This window comes from Scylla paramamosain, chromosome 32, assembly GCF_035594125.1.
Source record: "Scylla paramamosain isolate STU-SP2022 chromosome 32, ASM3559412v1, whole genome shotgun sequence".
NCBI classification, from domain to species: Eukaryota; Metazoa; Arthropoda; class Malacostraca; order Decapoda; family Portunidae; genus Scylla; species Scylla paramamosain.
Genome location: NC_087182.1, coordinates 10,916,648 through 10,938,495, shown reverse-complemented (window position 1 = coordinate 10,938,495; position 21,848 = coordinate 10,916,648). Strand labels below are relative to the sequence as shown.

At 40.0% G+C, this 21,848-nt stretch overlaps 1 protein-coding gene across 4 annotated transcripts in view; it reads right to left on the bottom strand.

Moving 5' to 3' along the window:
* The window catches only part of LOC135089179 (dystrophin-like), a 58,853-nt gene that overhangs the window by 22,086 nt on the left and 14,919 nt on the right, over window positions 1-21,848 (bottom strand). For all 4 annotated transcript variants that reach the window (XM_063984494.1, XM_063984495.1, XM_063984493.1 and 1 more), the window contains one exon: window positions 5,708-5,832. In XM_063984494.1, coding sequence (XP_063840564.1) covers window positions 5,708-5,832 — 125 coding nt within the window. The remainder of the gene's footprint in view (window positions 1-5,707; window positions 5,833-21,848) is intronic.

Below are 21,848 nucleotides of genomic sequence, written 5' to 3'. Positions count from 1 at the left end.
TTATACTGTATTTTGCACATGCACAGTAGTGTTGCAAATTTGACATGCTTTTCTGTTATAACTTTATTACTCTTATTACCAAAAAAATTTGAGCCTGATCAGTTGAATAGTTCAAAAGTTGGAATTTTTACTTTGCGCATGCATAGTGGTACTTCATAGATGACATAATGAATTTTATTAAAATTATAACATGACACCTCTTAAGTTTCATTGAAATTTGGTTGTGCAGTTTTTAAGAGATACCATTTTGACATCCTTCTACTTTTTGCAAGTTACCCACTGACTTCACTCATTAGAAGAAATAAAAATGGGAGTTGTGCTATCATATGGTGCTAATTTTGTTACGATCTGTTGTGTAGTTCAGGAGATATTAGCATTTGAATAGCATTACCGCTGGACTGGGCAGCTCAAAATGAAACAACCTCCATAGTAAGCTTCACTTTGCATGTAATCATTGTAATCTCCCTGAGTGATGGTAAGATTCAAGATTGGAAGAAGGCAGTTATTATCACAATACATAAGGGAGATGATAAAGATGATACACTAAATTACACTTAAGTATCACTAATGAGTGTAGCTACTAAGATCTGTGAAAAAATTGTGAAGAATAAATGGATTGAGTGTTTCAATCAGGACTTTCATGAAATGACAATTCAGTTTGAAAAAAGATCATATCATGAGCTTGTTGTTTCTATTGAAACAACATATAATTCAAGAAAGAGATGGCTGGGCAGACATACTTGGACATACAAAAAGCTGTTGATAAAAGTACCTCACAAAAAATGGATCTGGATATTAAAAATGCTGAAGGACTGAAGAATGGTCTCCTGAAATAGTTGGAACACTTTACAGAACAAAGAAAACAAAGTAGCAATTAAAGAAAAAAAAAAAAAAAAAAAAAAAAAAAAACTATAATGCCTCATGGACAAACCTTCCACAATGGGTGTCCACCCACTGCCAAACAAAATATCATAGCTCTCTGGTCCAACTTGTCTCCAATCTCTCCAAAGACATGCTCAACCCCCTTAAAATTTGTGAGCCTGGAGAGAAAGCAGATAGCAGAACACAGACAGCAATGCAAACTTATCCTCTGGCCAAGGACAACAGACAGCAACACAAACTTATCCTCTGGCCAAGGGCAACATACAGTAACACAAACTTACCCTCTGGCCAAGGACAACAGGCAGCAACACACAACCAACACAATCATCATGGCGACTCCTACACCAGCCTCGGAGTCCCCATCTGGGGAGGGGACCATAAATGTCCCCAGGTCGGACTGCCTTTCTGTCGACGACCCTGTGTGTCTTGACACCCCCCTCAACTTTTTCTTCATTAACTTCTGCAACATTCGCAGTCTAAGATCTAATTTTCAATCTGTAGAACACCACCTCTCCTCTTCTAAACTTCATCTTCTTTTCCTCACTGAAACTCAGGTGTCTGAGGCAACTGACAGTAGCCCCTTTTCTGTTCCCTCCTACTTTCTCTATCCTCATTTTCAATCCAAAGCTGGATGCTGTGTTTATGTGCGCAATGACTTAACCTGCTCTCGTGCCCACACTCTTGAATCTCCCGAGTTTTCCACCATCTGGCTACGACTACAGAGTCACTCTCATACTAAATTTATCTGTGCTGTATACCTCTCACCTAACTCCTCTGACTATAAGAAATTCTTTGACTACTTAACTTCCAAAGTGGAGCACATTCTGACCCTCTTCCCTTTTGCAGAGATCTCCATTCTTGGAGATTTCAATGTTCACCACCAGCTTTGGCTTTCCTCCCTTCACTGACCATCCTGGTGAACTAGCCTTCAACTTTGTTATCCTCCACGACCTAGAGCAATTGGTGCAACACCCTACTCGTATTCCTGACCGTCTTGGAGATACGCCCAACATTCTTGGCCTTTTCCTGACCTCTAATCCTTCTGCTTATGCTGTCACCCTTTCTTCTCCGTTGGGCTCCTCCGATCACAATCTCATATCTTTATCTTGTCCTATCGCTCCAATCCCTCCTCAGGATCTCCCTAAGCGAAGGTGCCTCTGGTGTTTTGCCTCTGCTAGTTGGGGAGACCTGAGGAGGTATTTTTGCTGATTTTCCTTGGAATGACTACTGCTTCCGTGTCAAAGACCCATCTTTGTGTGCTGAGCGCATAACAGAGGTGATAGTGTCTGGCATGGAGGCGTACATTAATCACTCTTTTCTCGTCCTAAACCTTCTAAACCTTGGTTTAACACAGCTTGTTCTCGTGCTATACATGATAGAGAGGTGGCCCACAAAAGGTACTTAAGCCTTCCATCACCAGAATCTCACGCACTTTATATTACTGCCCGGAACCATGCCAAGTCTGTTCTCCAACTAGCCAAAAACTCCTTCATTAACAGAAAATGTCAAAACCTTTCAAGATCTAACTCCCCTCGTGATTTATGGCATCTAGCCAAAAATATCTCCAATAACTTTGCTTCTTCTTCTTTCCCTCTTCTACTTCAACCAGATGGCACCACTGCTATCACATCTATTTCTAAAGCTGAACTCTTTGCTCAAACCTTTGCTAAAAACTTTACCTTGGACGATTCTGGGCTTGTTCCTCCCTCTCCTCCACCCTCTGACTACTTCATGCCACGTATTAAAATTCTTCGCAATGATGTTTTCCATGCCCTCGCTGGCCTAAACCCTCAGAAGGCTTATGGACCTGATGGGGTCCCTCCTATTGTTCTCCGAAACTGTGCCTCCGTGCTTGCACCTTGCCTAGTCAAACTATTTCAGCTCTGTCTGTCAACATCTACCTTTCCTTCTTGCTGGAAGTTTGCCTACATTCAACCTGTTCCTAAAAAGGGTGACCGTTCTAATCTCTCTAACTACCGTCCTATTGCTTTAATTTCCTGCCTATCTGAAATTTTTTAATCTATCCTCAACAGGAAGATTCTTTAACATCTATCACTTCACAACCTTCTATCTGATCGCCAGTATGGATTCCGTCAAGGCCGCTCTACTGGTGATCTGGCTTTCCTTACTGAATCTTGGTAATCCTCTTTTAGAGATTTTGGTGAAACTTTTGCTGCTGCCTTGGACATATCAAAAGCTTTTGATAGAGTCTGGCACAAAGCTTTGATTTCCAAACTACCCTCCTACGGTTTCTATCCTTCTCTCTGTAACTTCATCTCAAGTTTCCTTTCTGACCGTTCTATTGCTGCTGTGGTAGACGGTCACTGTTCTTCTCCTAAATCTATTAACAGTTGTGTTCCTCAGGGTTCTGTCCTGTCACCCACTCTCTTCTTATTATTCATTAATGATCTTCTGAACCAAACTTCTTGTCCTATCCATTCCTACGCTGATGATACCACCCTGCACTTTTCCACGTCTTTTCATAGACGTCCAACCCTTCAGGAGGTAAACATATCATGCAGGGAAGCCACAGAACGCTTGACTTCTGATCTTTCTAAAATTTGATTGGGGCAGAGCAAACTTGGTATTGTTCAATGCCTCAAAAACTCAATTCCTCCATCTATCAACTCAACACAACCTTCCAGACAACTATCCCCTCTTCTTCAATGACACTCAACTGTCCCCCTCTTCTACACTGAACATCCTCCGTCTGCCCTTTACTTATAATCTGAAGTGGAAACTTCACATCTCATCTCTAGCTAAAACAGCTTCTATGAAGTTAGGCGTTCTGAGACGTCTCCGCCAATTTTTCTCACCCCCCCAGCTGCTAACTCTGTACAAGGGCCTTATCCGTCCATGTATGGAGTATGCTTCACATGTCTGGGGGTTTCCACTCATACTGCTCTTCTAGACAGGGTGGAATCAAAAGCTTTTTGTCTCATCAACTCCTCCACTCTAACTGACTGTCTTCAGCCTCTCTCTCACCGCCACAATGTTGCATATCTAGCTGTCTTCTACCACTATTTTCATGCTAACTGCTCTTCTGATCTTGCTAACTTCATGCCTCCCCTCCTTCCGTGGCCTCGCTGCACAAGACTTTCTTCTTTCTCTCACCCCTATTCTGTCCACCTCTCTAACGGAAGAGTTAACCAGTATTCTCAATCATTCATCCCTTTCTCTGGTAAACTCTGGAACTCCCTGCCTGCTTCTGTATTTCCACCTTCCTATGACTTGAATTCCTTCAAGAGGGAGGTTTCAAGACACTTATTCATCAATTTTTGACCACTGCTTTGACCCTTTTATGGGACTGGCATTTCAGTGGGCATATTCTTTTATTAGATTTTTGTTGCCCTTGGCTAGTGTCCTTCCTACATATAAAAAAAAGATCGAAGACAAAGAAGAGAGTAGTGCCTGCTCCACAAAATGGACGCCATGCACACACAACACAACAACCAAATGAGTAAGGTTGAGGGTAAGTTGTGTCCTAGGACGCAGAGCAACCACAGACTAGCCATGCGCCTGGACTTTCACAATAATAAACACTGGGAAGTAGAATGGAGGGATGGCTGGGCGGGTGATCAACAACATTTCAACTCACTGACTTTGTCAGTACTAATTACATTTTTTAATTAGTTTGCTTGCTCAAAGTCCACTGAAGAGGCCAGCTGTAATTTAACTGCATCATTGTAAACTAAGATTTTTGCTCTTGCGGGTGGTGGTAGGGGTTTCAATATGCCAAAATGATAGGAAGTAAGGGAAATAAAATAATAAACATACTAGGCTTTCAATAAAACTGACTACAACTCTGCATGCCACAATTTGTCTGCTTCCTTGTCTCTCACTCTATCTTTTTACTCTCCTGCCACTAGGCTGCCCTGTATAACACTTATTACCAGAAAAACAAATAAAAAAAGAACAAACTCTCAAGCTGTTAAAGAACATAAGTGGCATTTATTGTAAATGAAGAGATGATGAAGAAGAAAATGTTACAATATGGCCAAAACTCATCATGAGAAAAAATGTATAAGGAAACTGAAAGAGTACAGAGGATAGCAACCAAAATGGTATCTAATTTCAGACATACCATATGAAGATTGTCTAAGCTGTAGCTCCTGATCTTAGAAAAAAAAAGACAATTACAGTGTTCAGAGTGATAAAAGGGAGTGGAAGAACTAGACAGAGGACCATTGTGTGTAGAATGAAATGGATATGAATGGACACAGAAGAAAGCTGAAGAGGACCACTTCTTAGGGAAAGCTGAGAAACACAGCTTTCCCTAAAGAAGCATAAAACCCTGGAATAATATAGATCAGTGTGATCCATGCAAGTTCATGACTAGGGGAAAGTTGGATACCTGTACTTATAGAGATGGGACAATATGAGCAAAAGCTCCTTTCTTGTATCAAAACTAGGAAAATACATACATGAAATTCCTAGCTTTCTGTTTTTGTCAAGTAGGAAACTCACAGCTCTTCAGCTTACATGCTGTACTTATTCTTTACCTGATGAACAGGAGCTACACCATGTAATTAGCCAAACCTCAATATTTGTCTTTACCTATGTAGAATATGAACCCAAGACTTCTTGACTGTGAGTTATGCACACCAACTAAAATGTAACTTCTTACCACAGGGTAATGAGTTCAGTCTGCTATGGCATCACACTAATATTTATCACCAATAGAGAAGCAATATTCCTCTTTTGACTTGCCTAACAAGTGGTCAGAACTTTTCATAAACAAGATATTGAATGTGATCCAACATGTCATCACACAAAGCTCAGCCTATGATAGCACAACTTGACCTAAGCTCAGGGTCTGACTTACACATCTGAAACCAGTGAAGGGCTGGAGGGGATGGCTAGGTACCGCGGCTTCCCACACCTCGACCGCCCCTTCAGACGATGCTTCATTATTTTCATCAGTGCTCGTCGCCATTCCTTTCCACTTGTCTGAGGAAATAAGGAATGAGGGTTACAAATCTCTTCTGATGAGAATGAGAAGCTGGTTGGAGAGTTGAAATAAGAATAGCACTTTCTGGGAAAAAAAAAAAATATTTAGGCATAATCATACCATCCGACAACACTATAGTGAAGCGTTATAACTATATTCACTATATAGTTGGCTCTCAACATTTGTGGAGTCTGAGACACAGACACAGAAATGTTGAAAATCCACAAATAATTAGTGTACCAACCTAAAAAAGCTCCTGATCTTCCTGCTGTGTTGTGCTCCCTAACACTCCTGAATCCCCTTTGGCCTTAAATGAGAGAGAGAGAGAGAGAGAGAGAGAGAGAGAGAGAGAGAGAGAGAGAGAGAGAGAGAGAGAGAGAGAGAGAGAGAGAGAGAGAGAGAGAAAGCAAATCACTGGCTATTGTCAGGATCACTAGCTGGCAGTCACACAGCCATAATTAATTTCTCTCTCTCTCTCTCTCTCTCTCTCTCTCTCTCTCTCTCTCTCTCTCTCTCTCTCTCTCTCTCTCTCTCTCTCTCTCTCTCCATATGTGTTTGTTATATCAAGGGTTTACTGAAATAAAATGTATTTATAAATAACAAACATATAAAAACATGGGAAGTGAAAGAGTGAGGCAAGAAATGCTAGGCAGATGTTGTGGCACTCACTCTGCCAACTAGTGGTGGCATAGCCAAAGCTCGCTTGTATCTTGGATTTTGGCTTGGAACTCAAAGCAAATTGTTCAAGCAACGGCTTGGATCTCGAAAATCTCTTAAGTTGGGGCACTCATAAGTGATGGTACCACTGCATTTTGTTGTTCTCTCACTCTGATCTCCAGTTCTGTTTTCAGCTTGAAAATTTCACCATCTTTTCCTAGATTCTGTTCCAGCTTATCCTGAAGGGCTGTGTGTGTGTGTGTGTGTGTGTGTGTGTGTGTGTGTGTGTGTGTGTGTGTGTGTGTGTGTGTGTGTGTGTGTGTGTGTGTGTGTATTTACCTAGTTGTGCTTTATGGGAAAAGAGGTATGCTCGTGCTGTCCCATCTCCATATATTTTAATATCCAACTTAGCCTTGAATCCATGTATACTTTCTGCATTTACTATCTCCTCATCCAGACTGTTCCATACATCAATACTTCTATATGGGAAACTATACTTTTTGATGTCTCTTCTACAAGCACTCTTCTTTAGCTCTTTCCATGTCCTCTAGTGTCCCATGTATCCCAGACCATTAAGTTGCTCCAGTCCACCTCCTCTACTCCCTCATATGCTTTATATAATCCTTTTCCTCTTCTGCTCCACTCAACCTTACACCATTCAACACATAATTTCCTTTTACTCTTCTTGTACTTTTTCCAAATTCTATTACTTTACACTTCTTTAAATTAAATTCCATTTCCCATCTATAACTCCACTCTGATATCTTGTTCAGGTCTTCTTGTAACGTTCCACAGTCCTCTGCACTCTCAACTTTCTTCAGCAACTTTGCATCATCTGCAAAAAGGCTCATGTAGCTGTTCACACTCTCCGTCATATAATTTATATAGACTGCAAACATGATTGGTGCAAGTACTGAGCCTTAGGGTACTCCACTTATGACTTCCCTCCATGATGACTTTTGATCTTCTACCACCGTTCTGATTTCTCTGTTTGTCAAGAAATTTTCCATCCATCTCAGCAGGCCCCCCTTAGCCCACCATTATGTTTCAACTTCCACAACAATTTCCTGAGTGGCACTTTATCAAAGGCCTTCTTCAGGTCTAAATAAACACAATCAGCCCATCCATCTCTTTCTTGCATTATATCCACCACTCTAGAATAAAATCTCAGTAAGTTTGTAACGCATGATCTCCCTCTCCTAAATCCTAAATTGTTGCTTTATCACTTCATTTCCTTCTAAGTACTGCATTAATTTATCCTTCACAAATTTTTCACACATTTTGCACACCACACTTGTTAGAGACACAGGTCTATAGTTTAAGGGCTCCTCTTTACTACCACAGAAGGAGGCAGTAGACACCTGCCGAAACGATAATTACTCCCAGTGAGGTCTAAAGCACTGTTCAGGGAGCCCCCATCTGGGGAGGGGGCCATAAATGTCCCCAGGTCGGACTGCCTTTCTGTCAACAACTCTAAGTGTCTTGACACCCCCTCAACTTTTTCTTCATAACTTCTGCAACATTTGCAGTCTAAGATCTAATTTTCAATCTGTAGAACACCACCTCTCCTCTTCTAAACCTCATCATCTTTTCCTCACTGAAACTCAGGTATCTGAGGCAACTGACAGTAGCCCCTTTTCTGTTCCCTCCTACTTTCTCTATCCTCATTTTCAATCCAAAGCTGGATGCTGCGTTTATGTGCGCAATGACTTAACCTGTTCTCTTGCCCACGCTTTTGAATCTTCCAAGTTTTCCACCATCTGGCTACGACTACAGAGTCACTCTCAAACTAAATTTATCTGTGCTGAATACCTTTCACCTAACTCCTCTGACTATAAGAAATTCTTTGACTACTTAACTTCCAAAGTGGAGCACATTCTGACCCTCTTCCCTTTTGCAGAGATCTCCATTCTTGGAGACTTCAATGTTCACCACCAGCTTTGGCTTTCCTCTCCCTTCACTGACCATAATGGTGAACTAGCCTTCAACTTTGCTATCCTGCACGACCTAGAGCAATTGGTGCAACACCCTACTCATATTCCTGACCGTCTTGGAGATACGCCCGACATTCTTGACCTTTTCCTGACCTCTAATCCTTCTGCTTATGCTGTCACCCTTTCTTCTCCGTTGGGCTCCTCCGATCACAATCTCATATCTGTATCTTGTCCTATCACTCCAAACCCTCCTCATGATCTCCGTAAGCGAAGGTGCCTCTGGCGATTTGCCTCTGCTAGTTGGGGGACCTAAGAAGGCATTTTGCTGATTTTCCTTGGAATGACTACTGCTTCCTTGTCAGAGACCCATCTTTGTGTGATGAGCACATAACAGAGGTGATAGTGTCTGGCATGGAGGCGTATATTCCTCACTCTTTTTCTCGTCCTAAACCTTCTAAACCTTGGTTTAACACAGCTTGTTCTCGTGCTATACATGATAGAGAGGAGGCCCACAAAAGGTACTTAAGCCTTCCATCACCAGAATCTCATGTACTTTTTATTTCTGCCCAGAACCATGCCAAGTCTGTTCTCCAACTAGCCAAAAACTCCTTCATTAACAGAAAGTGTCAAAACATTTCAAGATCTAACTCCCCTCATGACTTCTGGCATCTAGCCAAAAATATTTCCAATAACATTGCTTCTTCTTCTTTCCCTCCTTTATTTCAACCAGATGGCACCACTGCTATCACATCTATTTCTAAAGCTGAACTCTTTGCTCAAACCTTTACTAAAAACTCTACCTTGGACAATTCTGGGCTTGTTCCTCCCTCTCCTCCAGCCTCTGACTACTTCATGCCACCTATTAAAATTTTTTGCAATGATGTTTTCCATGCCCTCGCTGGCCTAAACCCTCGGAAGGCTTATGGACCTCATGGGGTCCCTCCTATTGTTTACCGAAACTGTGCCTCTGTGCTTGCATCTTGCCTAGTCAAACTCTTTCAGCTCCGTCTGTCAACATCTACCTTTCCTTCTTGCTGGAAGTTTGCCTACATTCAACCTGTACCTAAAAAGGGTGACCATTCTAATCCCTCAAACTACCATTCTATTGCTTTAATATCCTGCCTATCTAAGGTTTTTGAATCTATCCTCAACAGGAAGATTCTTAAACATTTATCACTTCACAAACTTCTATCTGATCGCCAGTAAAGGTTCTGTCAAGGCCGCTCTACTGGTGATCTTCTGGCTTTCCTTACTGAGTCTTGGTCATCCTCTTTTAGAGATTTTGGTGAAACTTTTGCTGTTGCTTTGGACATATCAAAAGCTTTTGAGAGTCTGGCACAAAGCTTTGATTTCCAAACTACCCTCCTACGGCTTCTATCCTTCTCTCTGTAACTTCATCTCAAGTTTCCTTTCTGACCGTTCTATTGTTGCTGTGGTAAACAGTCACTGTTCTTCTCCTAAATCTATTAACAGTGGTGTTCCTCAGGGTTCTGTGCTGTCACCCATTCTCTTCTTATTATTCATTAATGATCTTCTAAACCAAACTTCTTGTTCTATCCACTCCTACGATAATGATACCACCCTGCACTTTTCCACATCTTTTCAGGAGGTAAACATTTCATGCAGGGAAGCCACAGAATGCTTGACTTCTGATCTTTCTAAAATCTCTAATTGGGCAGAGCAAACTTGGTATTGTTCAATGCCTCAAAAACTCAATTCCTCCATCTATCAACTCGACACAACCTTCCAGACAACTCTTCTTCAATGACACTCAACTGTCCCCCTCATCTACACTGAACATCCTCCGTCTGTCCTTTACTTATAATCTGAACTGGAAACTTCACATCTCATCTCTAGCTAAAACAGCTTCTATGAAGTTAGGCATTCTGAGACGTCTCCGCCAGTTTTTCTCACCCCCTCAGCTGCTAACTCTGTACAAGGGCCTTATCCATCCATGTATGGAGTATGCTTCACATGTCTGGGGGGATTCTACTCATACTGCTCTTCTAGACAGGATGGAATCAAAAGCTTTTCGTCTCATCAACTCCTCTCCTAACTGACTGCCTTCAGCCTCTTTGTCACCACTGCAATGTTGCATCTCTAGCTGTCTTCTACTGCTATTTTCATGCTAACTGCTCTTCTGATCTTGCTAACTGCATGCCTCCCCTCCTCCCGCGGCCTCGCTACACAAGACTTTCTTCTTTCTTTCACCCCTATTCTGTCCACCTCTCTAACGCAAGAGTTAACCGGTATTCTCAATCATTCATCCCTTTCTCTGGTAAACTCTGGAACTCCCTGCCTGCTTCTGTATTTCCAACTTCCTATGACTTGAATTCCTTCAAGAGGAAGGTTTCAAGACACTTATTCATCAATTTTTGACTACTGCTTTGACATTTTTATGGGACTGGCATTTCAGTGGGCATTTTTCTTATTGGATTTTTGTTGCCCTTGGCCAGTGTCCTTCCTACATAAAAAAATAAAAATAAAATAAAATAAAAAAATAAAATAAAATTGTGTGTGTGTGTATTTATCTAGTTGTGAAATACAAGAGAACAGGTACACTAGGCTCATGCTGTCCCATCTCCATATCGACTTTTATCCAAATTTTCTGTAAATTTATTGACTGTCTTGGCACACACAGTCTCATCAATAAGTTCATTCCACACTGCTATGCTCCTGTGGGGAAAGCTGTTTCTTCATGTCTCTTGCAAACACTCCTTATCAATTTCCTTCCATGTCCTCTGGTACCTCTTGTATCTTGTATCACAATATCATCCCTATCCAAATTTTCCATCCCTTCCAATATTCTGTATAGTGCTATCAAAGCACCTCTTTCCCTCCTTTTTTCTAGTGGAGTCAAGCCCAATCTCATCAACGTCTCTTCATAACTTCACCCTCTTAGGCTTGCAGGGATTTTAGTTGCAGCTCTATGAATTCTTTCTAGCTTTCTGATATCCTTCTTAAAACTTGGCAACCACACTAATGCTGCATACTCCAGTCTTGGGTGTATCACTGTTATTATCAGTCTTTTAATCATATCTTCATTAATGTAGGTGAATGCTATCTTGATATTTCTCAGCAGATTATGTTTTTTTTTTCCAGTGATCTTGTTTACATGCATCACAAATGACATTTTATTAGAAATGGTTACTCCAAGATCTTTTTCTTCTGATCTTATAGTAATTTTCTCATTTCCCAAATAGCAGGTACCTTCTGTTCTTCTCGCACTTTTCCAAATTTCACTGCACTACATTTCTTGGCATTAAAGTTCTTGTTCCACCTCAATGACCATTCATTTACTTTAATTACATCTTGATTCAGAGCTTTGCAGCATTTTTCATTTGTTACTTTTCTCATTATTTAAGCATCATCAGCAAAGAGACTCATGTAGCTTGTCACCCCTTCCATCATGTCATTTACATATACTGCAAACATAACTGGTATTAGTACCGATCCTTGCAGAACTCCACTTATTACTGGTCTCCATTTTGACTTATTGACTCTGATTATTGTCCTCAATTCTCTGCCAGTCAAGAAATCGGTCATCCATTTTAATAATGATCCTCCCAATCTTCTTATGTGTTTCAGTTTCTATATTAGCCTTCTGTAAGGTACTTTATCAAATGCTTTTTTCAGGTCTAAGTATATGCAGTCAGCCCATCCATCTCTCTCTTGCACTATGTCTGTTACTCTTGAGTAAAGCTCATCAAATTTGTTACACAAGATCTTCCTTCTCAGAATCCAAATTGTCATTTTGTTATCACATTGTTGTCTTCCAGGTATTTCACCCATCTGTTTTTGATGACCTTTTTGCAAATCTGTGACCACACTTGTCAGCAATATTGGTCTATAGTTTAATGAGTCTTCTTTACTTGTGAATTGAGGTAATATCCGTCCATTTCCAATCTTTAGGTACTCTTCCTTCCAACAGGGTGGTGCTGATTATATTGTGTGTGTGTATTTACCTAGTTGCCTAGTTGTGACATACGGGAGATAAGCTATGCCCGTACTGTCCTGTCTCCACAACTGTTTTTATCCAACTTTTCCTTAAAGTCATGAATATTTGTAGCACACACCACTTCCCCTTGCAGTCCATTCCATGCCTCTATGCTTCTATGAGGGAAGCTAAACTTCTGCAGGTGGTTACTTTTAGTTTTCCTCCATGTCCTCGTTTTTCTTTTGTTCATTATAAAGAGATGTTCCGTATCTAGTTTTTCCATCCCACTCAGCAATCTGTACAATGCAATCAAGTCACCTCTCTCATCTCTTTTCCAAGGATGGGAGTTGCACTCTAGCTAGTCGCTCCTCATATGACATATCTTGCAATTCTGTTATCATCTTTGTTGCTGCTCTCTGTATTCCTTCGAACTCTCTTATGTGCTTTTTTTTATGACCAAATTACCGCTGCTTATTCTAATCTTGGACGTATCATTGTGGTGATTATTTTCCTCATCATTTCTACATCCAGATAAGCAAAGACAACTCTTATATTTCTTAGTAGGCTGAGAGTTTCACCTGTTATACAGTAAAATCCCTCTCATCCGGCATTCAAGTATCTGGCACATTTTTCCCTGAGCCTTAAAATCAATAAAAAATCAATGTGTACTCATAAAATCAATTAAAATTCCCGCACGAGGCATACTTTGTCCCCTCGCCACCAGAGTGCACTGCTTCGTGCCACCCGTGGCCCACTGCACTGTGTTTACTCAGTGACTCAGTCCTGCGTGTGCACTGTTTATCGCCTGACGCCTTCATCATGCCTAAGTTGTAGAAAAGAGGAAGCGTGTTGTGCTTACCCTTAAGCAGCTGATCAGATCAGCTGCTGATTAAGATCAGCTGATCTTTGTTATGGTAAGATGCATGAGTGTAGGGTGGTGATTGTGGACATAATTTCACTTCTATTCAAGTATATGGCAATATTCAAGTATCCGGCATGTCGGCGGTCCCATTGATGCCAGATAAGAGGGATTTTACTGTATTGTTAATATGTTTTTCCAGAGATAAATTCTCTGAGAAAATCACTCCCAGATCTTTTTCTTTTGTTGTCTTATTTATTGTTTTATTCCTCATCTTATAGTTATAGCTACACCTTCTGTTACTTTTTCCAAATTCCATCTTTTTACACTTAGCCAGAGTTAAATTCCATTTGCCATCTGTTGTTCCACTCCCATACCTTGTCTATATCTTTTTGTAATTCTTCACAATATCCCATTCAATTCACTCTTCTCATAAGTTTTGTATCATCAGCAAAAAGACTCACATAGCTGGATACATTCTCCAACATATAATTTATATATACCGCAAACATTATTGGTGCCAACCTGATCCTTGGGGGACCCCACTTAATACTGGGCTCCACAATGATGTCTGGTCCCTAATTACAGTTCGAATCTCTCTGTTTTTAAGGAAATCGTCCATCCATTTCAGCATTTTTCCATTTACACCACCTATCTTTTCCAGCTTCCACAGCAGTCAGTGCCACAGCATGTGGCACTTTATCAAAAGCTTTTCTTAAATCTAAATAAATACAGTCTCTCTCCTGTATGATATCAATCACTTTTGAATAATAACATAATAAATTAGTGACACAAGATCTCCCTTTTCTAAAGCCAATTGACAAGTTGTGAGAATGTCCTTATCTTCCAAAACTTGGTCCATTTGTTCTTTATTATCCTCTCACATATTTTTGCAACCACACTTGTTAGCGAAACCAGTCTATAATTTAGTGGATCTTGTGTGTCTCCTTCTTTAAATATGGGTACAATGTTTGCCCTTTTCCAATCCTGTGGAACTATTCCTTCATTAATAGAGGTATATAATTATGATGATATGTAATTTACCATTAAGCTGGTTACTGCATTCTTTTATCACCCATCCTGACACTCCATCTGGTTCTGTGGCCTTTCTCACATAAAACATTTTGATTTCATCAATTTCCAATTTTGCTATTTGAAATTCCTCTATTTTTCCATTTTCAGGTGTGCACAATGGCCTTATAAATTCCTTTTCCTTTGTAAAAACTTCCTTAAAGCTCTTATTCATCACTTCTGCCATCTCTTTCGGGTCTTCATAAACCACTCCATCTACCATTAGCTTTCCTACTCACTTTGCTTTTCAGTTTACCATTCACATATCTATAGAAGAGTTTGGGCTCATGTTTATATCTGTCTATTATATCTTTTCAAACTGTCTTTGTTCATCCCTCAGGATCTTCACATAATCATTTCTTACTTGTTTGTAATTATTCCATAGGTTAATTCTTTTACTTTTCCTCCATTTTTTCCATGTATCCTCTTTTGTCCTTCTTGCTGCTTCACATCTTTTATTAAACCACTCTTTTTACCAAGTATTACTGTCTGCTTTTTAGGCAAAAACTTTTTTTCACCTTTATAATCTAAGAAATTCATCCTACCTATCTTGGATCCCTGTAGCCTTATGAAACCTATCCCATTTCTCCTCTTGAAAAAACTTCCTCATGTTATCAATGTCTGCCTTACAGTAGTTTAATCTCTCAGCATGTTGTTCTTCATTCCTTTGATTCTCTATTTCCTCATTTATATTGAATTCTATGGTAGCATGGTCACTTTTGGCTAATGGACACCCTATGTGAACATTCTCAATTCCTTCTGGTTCCTTACTAAGCAACAGATCTAGTCTTGATGTTTCTCCATCTTTTCCAAATCTTGTATCACCTTTTATCCATTGAGTTAATATATTATCCATTGCCAGCTGTAGTAACTTATTTCCCCAAGATGATTCTGTTCCCTCCATGTACCACTGTTCCCAACACATCTTACAGTTAAAGTTATCACCACTTAGCACTTTTTCTATCCAGTTCACTGTGTCTTTTATCAGTATTTCATATTCTTCGTTTGGTTTTTGGTGGTATGTACATCACTATGTATTGCCTCTTTTTGCCTTGTGTATTTTCCACTCCAATTTTTAATGCCTCTGCTAATCCATTGCCATATTCTATTTCAACCATCTTTAAGCTTTTCTTAACTAGAAACATCACTCCTCCTCCTTTCTTATATGTTCCACTTCTTTTCCATAAATTGTATTGATTTTGCCCAATGTTTTTTACCTCTAACACATCATATAATTTTATTTCTGTGAGGCCCATTATATCTGGACTTTTTCTCGTTTAAATAAACATTTAATTCTCTTAACCCCATGATGAGTCCATTAATGTTAGTGTAAGCTACCTTCAAAGTGCCCTTTTTTTCTTCTTAGCTTGTTTCCCTGTTCTCCCTCCTGTTCAGGTACCACTTCCTCACTTTCATATCCAACAACCTCCAATAGAATACCCCCTGCTCTTCTGATCTCTCCTCGTTTTTTGTCTTTACTTCCTCCCTCATTTTAATTAGCTTTTCTCTTTCCTTTTCATTTAAGTCTCTTCTCTGCCATATGTTTTTTGTTACCTTATCTTTAGCTAATCTCCAGGCCTCTGCCAGAACCTCCTCAGCTTCCTTCTGTGATTTAAACTTTATTCTTATGGGTCTGTGCCCTTCACCAGTGAATTTCCCAACTATGTGGTATTCTTCCACTTCATTAACCAGACATCTTCCCTCCTCTTGTACCTTTCCCACCACTGTTTCCTATCTCTTTCAATTCCTTCTCTCTTACTGCTTTGTTGATTTCCTTAATTTCCTTAACCCCAAAGACAATTATACATTTCTTTTTGTCAACTGTCTCTCTTACAAGAGATTCATTTGTCTTGATAACATTTACCACCTTTTGCATTATTTTGGCCTCATTTAATTGTTCTTCTATAATTTTCTCAAAGTTTACTGCCTCTCCCTGTATGATCTCTTACTCACTCATTTGTTTCTCCAACTTATCTACTTTCCTCTCAAACTTTACCTTATCTCCTTCTTGGAGCTTTTTCCATGCATCTTGCCTTTCACTTAATTGCACTACAGTTTTGGTACTTCCTTCCAAGTTCTTACTGCATCCCTGAATTTCTATCTCCAGAGCACTGATTTCTTAGCTCTGTTTTCAGCTCTCAATCCCTTCAATTTTTTAATTTGGCTTACCTGGGTCTCTTCCATTGCTCTGAATCTCTCCATCAGTTTTTTCATGTCACTTTCCAGGGCCAACACTCTTCTTTGCCATAGTTTTGTATTAAACTCACTGTCACTGGCGCAAAACCCTGAGAAGTTGTTTTCTCCCACCACCAACTCGTTGCTCGGCATAAACAAACCACTTCAGTTTGGCTCCATTTTTCTCTTCTAATTTCCTTTCAACTCTGCTTTTAGAATCACCTCTACCTTTTTCCTATTTCATTACAGAGACAGAAACAGTACTGCTCCAAACTCCCTACACCACAACTGGCTTATCTTGGCGATCGCAGAGCTACTACCCGTGCATCTTTCCAGCTTGGCTGCTCATGTGTGTGTGTGTGTGTGTGTGTGTGTGTGTGTGTGTGTGTGTGTGTTTGCTTAGTTGTATTGTACAGGACACGAGCCAAAGCTCATTTTGTTGTCCCCATAACCATATTTATCCAGTTTCTCTTAAAAAATGTCTACACGATTTGCCACAACCACCTCTTCCTTCAAATCATTCCAGATTACAATAGTTCAATATAGGAAGCTGTATTTTTTTATGTTGCTCAAACATCCACTATTTATATAATTTTTTTCCCATGCCCCCTCATCCATCTCTCTCCTTCCTACATCTTTGGTAGCAAGTCATTTCTATCTATTCTTTCTATATTGTTTACTAATTCGTACATTATTATCATGTCTCCTCTTTTTCTTCTCTCTTGTAGTGTTGGTAATCCCATCTCTTCAAGTCTTTCTTCATAGCTTAAGTCTTTCAATTCTGGTACGATCTTCGTCACCATCCTCTGTATTCTTTCCACTTTCCATATATCTTTTTTTCTTTGTGGAGCCCAAGCTACTGCTGTGTATTCCAATTTAGGTCATATCATGCTTGTTATAATTTTCTTCATCATTTCTTTATCTAAATAGTTAAATGCCACCCTAATGTTTGTTAACAAGCTGTATATACAGCCAAATATTCCATTTATGTGCCTTTCGGGTACAGTAAAATCCCTCTCATCCGGCATTCGAGTATCCGGCACATTTTTCCCCGAGCCTTAAAATCAATAAAAAATCAATGTGTACTCATAAAATCGATTAAAATTCCCACGCGAGGCATACTTTGTCCCCTCGCCACCAGAGTGCACTGCACTCAGTGACTCAGTCCCGCGTTTGCACTGTTTATCGCCTGACGCCTTCATCATGCCTAAAGTTGTAGTATTGTGTTGGTGAGTGTGAGGAGGCAGTGCAGGTGGCGATCCGCTGATCTTTGTTATGGTAAGATGCGTGAGTGTAGGGTAGTGATTGTGGACATAATTTCACTTCTATTCAAGTATCAGGCAACTTCTGGTATCCGGCATGTCGGCGGTCCCGTTGATGCCGGATAAGAGGGATTTTACTGTACATTACCTGTTCTCATTTCCCTCCCTTGTAAATAATCATCTATCCATCTCAATGTTGCTCCCTTTAGTCCTCTTTCATCCTCTAACTTCCACATAAGACTTTTGTGGGGAATTTTATCATATGCTTTTTTGAGATCCAGGTATACTGCATCAACCCATGCACCCCTCTCTTACACTCCGCCTATTACTCTCATATAAAAGCTCAGTAGATTTGTGACATAGGATCTCCCTTTCCTGAATCCAAATTGCTTTCCTGTAATTATCTTTTGACCTTCTAAATATTGCACCCATCTATCTTTAGTTACTATTTCACAAAGCATGCTTACAATACTTGTTAATGACACTGGTCTGTAATTTAATAGTTCCATTTTATTTCCCCCTTCGGATATTTGGACTATGTTAGCTCTTTTCCATTCCCTTGGTACTTTTCTTTCTTCCAATGAGCTGTTAATTATATCCCATATGGGTTCCTCCATTTGTTCTCAGCATTTTTTTAATATCCATCCATTTATGTGATCTGGTCCCATAGCTTTTCTAATATCCAGTCTTCCAGCAGTTTCTTGATTTCTTGTCTCTTTACTTGTATCTCCTGTATTCCTTTATTCTGTGCCACAAAATCGGTTTCCTTTGTAAACACAGATTGAAAACTCTCATTCATTAGTTCACTCATCTCCTCAATAGTTTCATAAATTCTTCCTTTTCTTTTTAACCTGTTTATGGCATCCCTGTTTTATTTATTTCATTTATATATCTGTAGAAGAGTTTGGGCTCTTTCTTGCATTTTCTTACTATGTCACTTTCAAAATTTATTTCTTCCTCTCTTTTTATTATACCAAATTCATTCCTTGCCTTTCTGTATTCTTCCCTTTGTGTTTGTGTTCAGATTTCTCATCATTTTTCTCCATGCCCTGTCCTCTTTCTTTTTTGCTTCTACACATCTGGCATTATGCCATTCATGTTTCCCAATTTTCACTTTATAACTTAGCACAAACTGTTGCACCCCCTCTCTATTCTTGCTCATAAATATCTCACATTTTTCTTGCACTACTTTACCTTCAAATACCTCTTTCCAGTTAATTTTTCCATAAAATTTACTAAGCTCTGCAAAGTTAGCCTTAGCATAGTTCTGTCTCCCATTTCTAAATTGTTCATTCCTGTGCAACAGTTTCCTCCTGTAGTACTATTTCTATTGTCACATGATCACTTCTTCCCACTGGACTCAATGTATACTTGGTCTAGTTTCTTGGGTTTTTGTAAACACTAAATACAACTGTTATGGTTCTTCTCTGCATCTCATAGGCTCGTTCATCCATTGTCTCATTGTATTCAGCATCATGGTATTCATAAGTTCTTCGCTCCATGACCCAACATTTCCTTTAATTTCCATCTCCTCCCAGTTAATTCCTTTAGAGCTGAAGTTGCCTACTAAGAGCACTTTGTTACTTTTCCTCATCATTTCCTCTATGCTATTTCTTGTTTCTAGCTGCATAGTTTTATATCTATTGGTCTCCTATGCATTAGTTTTTGGTGGTATGTACGTCACAATAACTTTCCTTTTTTCAATTCCTTTGATCTTAATCATAACACTCAAAATTTTTGCCATTCCATCACCATATTCCACTTCCACAATATCCTCTTTTACCAATATCATCATTCCTCCTCCTCCTCCTCCTCCTCCCTTTCCTTTTTTGTTTCTCCTCCATGGGCTATAACCTTCCTTTGCAAATCTCATCTTTATTTCCTCTTTTAGTCTGGTTTCCGTTAAGCATACCACATCTCGTTTATTGTTCTTTAGGTAGTCTTTAAGTTCCAACAGGCTCAACACCAAACCTATTAAAATTCTTCACAATGATGTTTTCCATGCCCTCGCTGGCCTAAACCCTCAGAAGGCTCATGGACCTGATGGGATCCCTCCTATTGTTCTCCGAAACTGTGCCTCCGTGCTTGCACCTTGCCTAGTCAAACTCTTTCAGCTCTGTCTGTCAACATTTACCTTTCCTTCTTGCTGGGAGTTTGCCTACATTCAACCTGTTCCTAAAATGGGTGACCGTTCTAATCCCTCAAACTACCGTCCTATTGCTTTAATTTCCTGCTTATCTAAAGTTTTTGAATCTATCCTCAACAGGAAGATTCTTAAACATCTATCACTTCACTACCTTCTATCTGATCGCCAGTATGGGTTCCGTCAAGGCCGCTCTACTGGTGATCTTCTGGCTTTCCTTACTGAGTCTTGGTCATCCTCTTTTAGAGATTTTGGTGAAACTTTTGCTGTTGCCTTGGACATATCAAAAGCTTTTGATAGAGTCTGGCACAAAGCTTTGATTTCCAAACTACCCTCCTACAGTTTCTATCCTTCTCTCTGTAACTTCATCTCAAGTTTCCTTTCTGACCGTTCTATTGCTGCTGTGGTAGACAGTCACTGTTCTCCTAAATCTATTAACAGTGGTGTTCCTCAGGGTTCTGTCCTGTCACCCACTCTCTTCTTCTTATTCATTAATGATCTTCTAAACCAAACTTCTTGTCCTATCCACTCCTATGCTGATGATACCACCCTGCACTTTTCCACGTCTTTTCATAGACGTCCAACCCTTCAGGAGGTAAACATATCACGCAGGGAAGCCACAGAACGCCTGACTTCTGATCTTTCTAAAATTTCTGATTGGGGCAGAGCAAACTTGGTATTGTTCAATGCCTCAAAAACTCAATTCCTCCATCTATCAACTCGACACAACCTTCCAGACAACTATCCCCTCTTCTTCAATGACACTCAACTGTCCCCCTCTTCTACACTGAACATCCTCGGTCTGTCCTTTACTTATAATCTGAACTGGAAACTTCACATCTCATCTCTAGCTAAAACAGCTTCTATGAAGTTAGGTGTTCTGAGACGTCTCCGCCAGTTTTTCTCACCCCCATAGCTGCTAACTCTGTACAAGGGCCTTATCCGTCCATGTATGGAGTATGCTTCACATGTCTGGGGGGGTTCCACTCATACTGCTCTTCTAGACAGGGTGGAATCAAAAGCTTTTCATCTCATCAACTCCTCTCCTCTAACTGACTGTCTTCAGCCTCTCTCTCACCACCGCAATGTTGCATATCTAGCTGTCTTCTACCACTATTTTCATGCTAACTGCTCTTCTGATCTTGCTAACTGCATGCCTCCCCTCCTTCCGCAGCCTCGCTGCACAAGACTTACTTCTTTCTCTCACCCCTATTCTGTCCACCTCTCTAACGCAAGAGTTAACCAGTATTCTCAGTCATTCATCCCTTTCTCTGGTAAACTCTGGAACTCCCTGCCTGCTTCTGTATTTCCACCTTCCTATGACCTGAATTCCTTCAAGAGGGAGGTTTCAAGACACTTATCCACCAATTTTTGACCACTGCTTTGACCCTTGTATGGGACTGGCATTTTAGTGGGCATTTTTTTTTATTAGATTTTTGTTGCCCTTGGCCAGTGTCCTTCCTAGATAAAAAAAAAAAAAAAAAAAAAAAAAAAAAAAAAAAACATCTATATTTGTATACATAATTTTTAAGCTTCCGTTTGGTGGTCTTCCATGGCATCCTTGTCACCATTTCCTCACTTTCATGTCCACAACTTTCCAAATGAATCTCTTTACTTATTCCCGTGTTCTCTCGTTTTTTGACTGGGCCTCTACTCTCAACTCTTTCAGTTTACTTCTCTCTTCTTTGTTCATGTCTCTTTTTATCCATATTCCCCTCATTCCTTCTACTTTTGCCAATTTTCCTGTTCTTTGTAACACGTGTTCTACTGCTGTTTGTGACATAAATCTTATTTTCATTGGTCTAGTTCCATTTTCATTGTACTTTCCAATCCTATAAACCTCTTCAATTTGTTCAACTATCCCCTCTCCTTCCCCCGTCACTTCTGTTATAATTTCCTTAGCCCTTTTCACCTCTTCTTTCTCTCTAGCTGTTTTCATGGGTAGGTTCTTCTCCTTGACCCCAAATACCACCACAC